Genomic DNA, 6,000 nt, shown 5'->3' with positions numbered 1-6,000 from the left:
ACATGAATCAGCTACAAGTATACCTATATCCACTCCTTCTTAAGCCTCCCTCCCACCCTGCACAGCCCACCCCCCTAGATCATCCCAGAGCCCTGAACTGAGCTCCCTGTGCTGTGCTTTTGATATCTCAAAGAGGCTTTGGGAGTTCTGACTGATAGTTCAAACTCATACTTCTTGGGTTTTTTTTAATGTTGTCAAGGCCCATCACAGGCAAAGTATTAGCTTTTGAACCAATCCCTTGACAAATTAATAAAGGACCAGACTTTTCAAATTTTAATTTTAGAAAAGGGGAATAACTTTTCAAATTGTAAGATGCTGTGCAAGAAGTTACACAGGGAGGTTGGGGTTAGCAGATGTACAATGCAGATATAAACTATTATACATAGAATGGATAAACAAGATCCTACTGTATAGCATAGACAACTATATTCAATATCCTATATAAACCATGATGGAAAAGGATATTTAAAAAAGGATTCATATGTATAACTGAACCACTGTGCAACAGCAATGAACACAACACTGTAAATCAACTATACTTCAAAAAAAAAGTTACAAAGCCATCTATAGAACTTGACTTTGTTATTAACTTGGCAGAAAGAAGGGGTTAAAAATGTCAAGTCTTACAAACATACTGATTCAGCCCTCTTCTGTTTATCAGTAACTCTAATAGTGTATGGAGTTGAACTCTGAAAGTTCTGGAACATAAAACAATTTTTATTTATTGTATCCATTGCTTTGAGAGCAGCACTGAGAAAGGAAGTGAGAGGGCACAGTTTTGAAAAACTGGCAATTTGGCATCCCCTCTCCCCTTTTTTTCACCCCTCCCCCACTATCTTAGCTATTTGACCTGATTAAACAACTTTGGGACGGGAGCCAGATTTCTGTATGCTAACGAGGCCGCTATTCATGATTTAGTGCGATTTCATCCCCCCAGAGCTTCCAGGCTGCCCAGTGGAAGCTTGGTTTCGCAGAAGTCCTCTGATTTTGTCAGGGGTTCACCAGTGAGTAGTTCGCACTGGCTTGAAGCAGAGACTTTCTGAACGCCTCGGGTCACATCGGATTATTCATTAGCAAAGTCTTTTCACCTTCTATCTAATCAGCTTAAGGTGACTCCAGAATCGTGTGTGCTACTCCCCGAAAGAGACCCTGGCAACATCCAGCCTAGGTTCCACAACTTTTGGCTGGTTACTCGGTTTCCTGGGAGCAGAAAGTTTGCAAAGTTCCTTTAAATCTCCTCTTCCCTAAGCCTAAAGGTCAGGGTGCCAGGGCCCAGTTAGCCCTCAAGTCAGCCGGAATCTGACCATTTCCGAAGTTTCTGGTGTGTGTGAGAAGAAAAGAAGGGGTAGTCGGGAACCGTCAGAGTGACCACCGCGCATTACGTAACGAAAGTCCAGGGAGCGAGCTTGACTCCGAGACATTCCAGGGGGAGGGGAGCTGCTGTCTTGGAGTCGCCAGGAACTGCGGCGGCAGTTCAAGAAGCCAAGAAGGAAGGTGCCCGAGATAAAGACTACACTTCGGGAAGGAGAATATAAAAAAGCCGCAGGACCCAGAGTATTAGCAAACGACAGGACACGTGTAGTCATTTGTTAGACGAAACGGCAGCCTTTCAACTTTTGCACGGGAACGAGGAGATTTGCCTTTTGGGGGATTTAGGAACGTAACAGCAAAGCCAAAAGCTAATGAATGGAGTTCAGCGGTTTGTTGGCAGTACTTAAATATTTCTATCTAGTACTTTTGACCAGGAGCGCAACTCTCTGCAGTTATTTAGAAAGTAGGGATTCAAACCAAACTAAGATAACTCTCCGTGCGTCTCCACTTTCCCCAACCCGAAAAGGAGCTGCTCGCGCGGTACTGCCCCTTTAAGACCTGCTTGCTCTCGGGCTCTACAAAAGGGAGTGACCTCTGGGCTTTGACAGCTCCCCTAATAACTACCACCGTGCAGGCTCCGCCCACCTGGCGACCAGCCGCGCCGATTGGCCAGCGGGCCGGTATCCCGTACTCTGATTGGCTCTCCGCTTCCCCTGAGCGAACCTTTAGAACTCTGAGACAGACAATATTCTGTTACATTGTAGCAAAATGGCGACTGTCATTCACAACCCCCTGAAAGCGTAAGTAAGACTAAAAAATGTACATATTCCGCGTGGTTTCAATATGAAAAAAAAGGCGCCTTCTGCGTGCGGAGCGCTGCCAATGCACAGCGCTTACAGGCACCTACAGCCGCGGCGGGGCTTCTCTCTTTTCTTTCAGCTCTTACTTCTTCATCTTTTTTTTTTTTTTTAAACCCCAACGCGCAGAAATGTCAGGAGATGCAATTAACAAGGAGAAAATTGTTACATTTGTGTTCTTTTAAATTGGCGGACCGAGAAGAGAGCGGTTGTCGGCAGGGGAGCCAGGCGCTCGAGAGCTCTACAGCTAGGGGATCGTGGGCAGCTCGGGGGCAGCACGGTCCCCTGAGTCTCCCCGGCTTCGCGGGGTGGGGAGCGCGGCGCGCGGCCCGGGGGTGGCGGGGCCGGCCTTGCTGGGGGCGAGCGCCGGACTCTGGGACCGCCTTGGGCGCACTTGGCTGAGCCCCGCGCCTCGGGAGCCGGCGGCCCCCCGCCCGGCTGCTAGGTCCTCCGGGGCGGCCGGACCGCGGCAGCTCCGGAGTTTGCAGGGCGCTCTCTGCCTTCCGATCGCTTGCGGGGAGTTTGTGCAAACCTTCCGGAGTTGGGAGGACCGCAGGGGGGAGCAGCGGGTCCCGGGAGCCCTGGGGCCCAGGTGGTTGCCCGGGGCTTTCCTGCTGGGGCAGCCCCCGGGAACGTGACGGCGCTTCGGGCGGTCGCCGGTGTGTCTCCGGGTGTGTTTGTCCGGGAACGGGCTGTAGTAAATGTACGACTCGGGTTAACTTGGGGTTGATTTGGAGACAGGGAAGAGCTGCAGGTCTCATGAATGGTGTTCTCGGCTCCTGCGGGTGAATAGCCGAGGCGAGCGAGAGGCAGCTTATTGGGGAGCTCGCCGCCCGAGCCGGCAGCGTCTGCTCCTGGCCAGAGCGAGGGGCAGGTGCCTCTGGCCGCCGCCGGGAGACTTTGAGCGGACGCCCAGATCCGGGACGGAGGGGGGCGGGCTGGGCGAGGACACGCGGGGGCCAGCCCCGGGTCCCACAGCCAATTCCTGCCCGCCTTCCTCCCCCACTCCTTTTTATCCTGGCTTCCTTCCTTCCTTCCTTCCAGTCGGTGGAACTGTTAAGCCGCCAAGTCCTCTCGCGATCGCGGAGCCGGGGGTGGCTTCGGAAAACTAGCGTCGCTCTGAAAGGGGTGCTACTGGCAGTGATGTTGGCAGAGGGGCGCTCCCTCCGGATCGCGGCGCGACGTGGGTGGGTGGGTGGGCGGGGGGTTTGCGCGCCTGGGATTAGGACTTCGCAGCTGGGCTGGAATCTGCGGGCGAGAGGAGAGAGGGAGGTGCGGGTGTGTATGTGTGTGTGTGTGTGGGGGGGGGGGGTTCGTCCCGAATTCTCCACGGTGCGTGGCGGATACCCACTCTGGTTCTTTCAACTCAAAGCCTCCACGTCCGCACCCGCGGCTCCCCTAGGAGTTGAAAGCCAGGTTCGCACGCGGGGTGGGAGGCGGGCAGCGGCGGGGGGGTGGGTCTTAACGCGAAGGAAGGCGCCGAGAGAATGGGAAGTGTTTGCACCAGCTATCTCCTACCGGTAATAGGGGAAAAGGGTAGGAATGTCCCAGATCTCGGAGTTTTATATATATATATATACACACACACACAACCGCTGCTAAGAGGACATTGGAAGCTGAGGCTGATTAGAGAGCAGCTCCTGGCTTCAGTTCTCGCTCGGAAGCTCCGATACACTGCACTTGAACGCCACAGCGTTTCACCCAAGAAAGCAAATGTTTTATGGCAGAATAAATGGGCGTAACTTCGCGGCATCCCCTCTCCTCGTCGCTCTCGCTAGCCATGTCGCTGATGCTGTGAGTTTTTAACCCAGCCCACAGCTGATTTGCAGTTTTCACATTTCCAGCCGAAAACGCATAGCGGAGCGGATACCTCCTGGTAAACTCAAGTTAGAGAAATCTATTTCGCCTGTGCGCCAGGTTTGTTTCCTATTGGGAAAGCGGTACCCTCGTTACCGTGGAAGCCGCTTACGCGCGGGCGGGCACAGTATCTCTATACTCATTCCTGCCCGCTCCAGCTTTTTGTTTCTGTTTTTTTTTTTTTTTTTTTTGGACCGCTGAAGGATGCGTTTGGGGGGGGGGTGTATGTGTGGGGTGGGGTTAGAAGTGCAGAAAGGGACAGAGTCGCGGGCTGGTTATTGGAATTAGTTCTGAATTATTACACTTGTACTTTGTATAATTAGAAACAGTTGCAATGTGATGTATTTGTAATCCCGTGTCGACACACATACACACACATACACTAGCATACACACGACACTCCAGTCGGCTTTTTCTAGGTGGCATTTGAATGGTCATTTATAATTAGCCGCTCATTTTTTTGCATCCCGACCCTTTTCCCTGGGGGTAAGTGGGTGTAAACAATACCACGAACCAGCCGAGCCTCCTGCGCCCTAGACGGTTTTTAAACTCCTAACGCAGGAGCATGCACGACGTTACAGGGAGACCTACATCATCTGCCTTTATTTCGAAAAACAACTTGTTTCACAGAACATCTTATATGTTTCATTTGTTTTTAAAAGTTGCTGATCAGGAAACAATACACACGTGAATAAATTATGCATGGGATAAATTAGAACAAAGCGCAGAGACACATCAAGCGGAAGGGATGGATGGTGGTGCTGGGAGGAGGGGAGCAGGGAGAAAGGTTTGGAGAGCTATGTTTTTATCCTCCTGTGTCCCTCCTGACAATGAAACGGAGCTGAACATCATTAGCATTTTCTCTGTGTGCGTTCAGTCTTTTTCTTCCTTCCCTTAAAAAAAAAAAAAAAGCCAACACCAAGGACGCCCCCTATAGAAACTGGTCACACAAAGGTTTCCTCTAGGACTGGGGGATAAACTGGCAGTAGGTAATGTTCTGGGAAGAAACAAGCAACACCTCTTTAGGGCTCTGCCTAAGCTGCGTAGGAACCATTTTTCATCATACTAGCTTTTTCCACGTGTAACATCAGTAATTCAATAGCTTGAATTACTGGACAGCACAGTTTGAATCTCATTGCTTTGGGGTCTTCTGTTGGGCTCCAAGCTCCTGGAGTCACATCTCCTCTCTCAGCAGTTCAGCTTTCTTCCTGCCTGTCTTTGATCTCCCTTCAACTCCCTTTTCTTATTCCTCCTCCTTGTACCCTTCAGCCCCTGCCTCTCTGAAGCTGACAGCCTGGCTTCTCTGTCTGTTGTTGCCTTTAACATCTTATTACTGCCCAACAGGGTGTTAGAGGCAGAAACAGGAGTCGCCTGGACTGATCAGATCACAAAGGGAACGCAGCAGGTGGGCCCACAACCAAGCAGTCACATCTGGGCAGATAGAATATGAAAGCATCGATGGACATGTATGATGTGTAAATAGGTATTGCACATTATTTAATTTAGCAGCTACATTGTCTGAGCCTAGATGTGTGAGTCACCCTTATTTCTTACATGGACAAGCAAGATAAGGGCCATGTAGGGAAGTAAATACATGTAGGTAACATAAATATGGATTTGATAATCCATCTGTCTCTGTGTAAGTCCGCCACATTACCTATCATATTCTGGTTGATTGCTACATACCTAGGGAACATAATGCCTTTTTTTTTGCCCTGGTATATTCTTAAAAAAATTAAAAAAAAATTTTATATTGGGGAATAGTTGATTGACAAACATAATGCTTTTAATATAAATTCTAATCTTATTTGATATTCTGCTTCATGTTAATCACCCTCCCCCAAATCTGCTATCAACACTTTAAACAACTTACTGTTTTATTAAGTTATCAAAACCCTGGTTTGTACGCACTTAACTGGGAATGTCTGCCACCTTCTGCCAGACTGGATTATGCACATATATATCTATTATACTA

General features: G+C 49.7%; 1 protein-coding gene across 3 annotated transcripts in view; it reads left to right on the top strand.

Moving 5' to 3' along the window:
• The first annotated feature begins 2,075 nt into the window (after positions 1–2,075).
• The window catches only part of DPF3 (double PHD fingers 3), a 277,562-nt gene continuing 273,637 nt past the window's right edge, over positions 2,076–6,000 (top strand). For all 3 annotated transcript variants that reach the window (XR_010663960.1, XR_010663959.1, XM_065941252.1), the window contains exon 1: positions 2,076–2,111. Coding sequence is in view for 1 of the 3 variants with exons in the window: in XM_065941252.1 (XP_065797324.1) it covers positions 2,080–2,111 (32 nt within the window). In the remaining 2 variants the exon portion in view is untranslated. The remainder of the gene's footprint in view (positions 2,112–6,000) is intronic.

This window comes from Muntiacus reevesi, chromosome 7 (assembly GCF_963930625.1).
Source record: "Muntiacus reevesi chromosome 7, mMunRee1.1, whole genome shotgun sequence".
Lineage (NCBI taxonomy): Eukaryota > Metazoa > Chordata > Mammalia > Artiodactyla > Cervidae > Muntiacus > Muntiacus reevesi.
The sequence above is the reverse complement of the archived record's forward strand: the minus strand, read 5'-3'. Positions and strand labels throughout refer to the sequence as shown.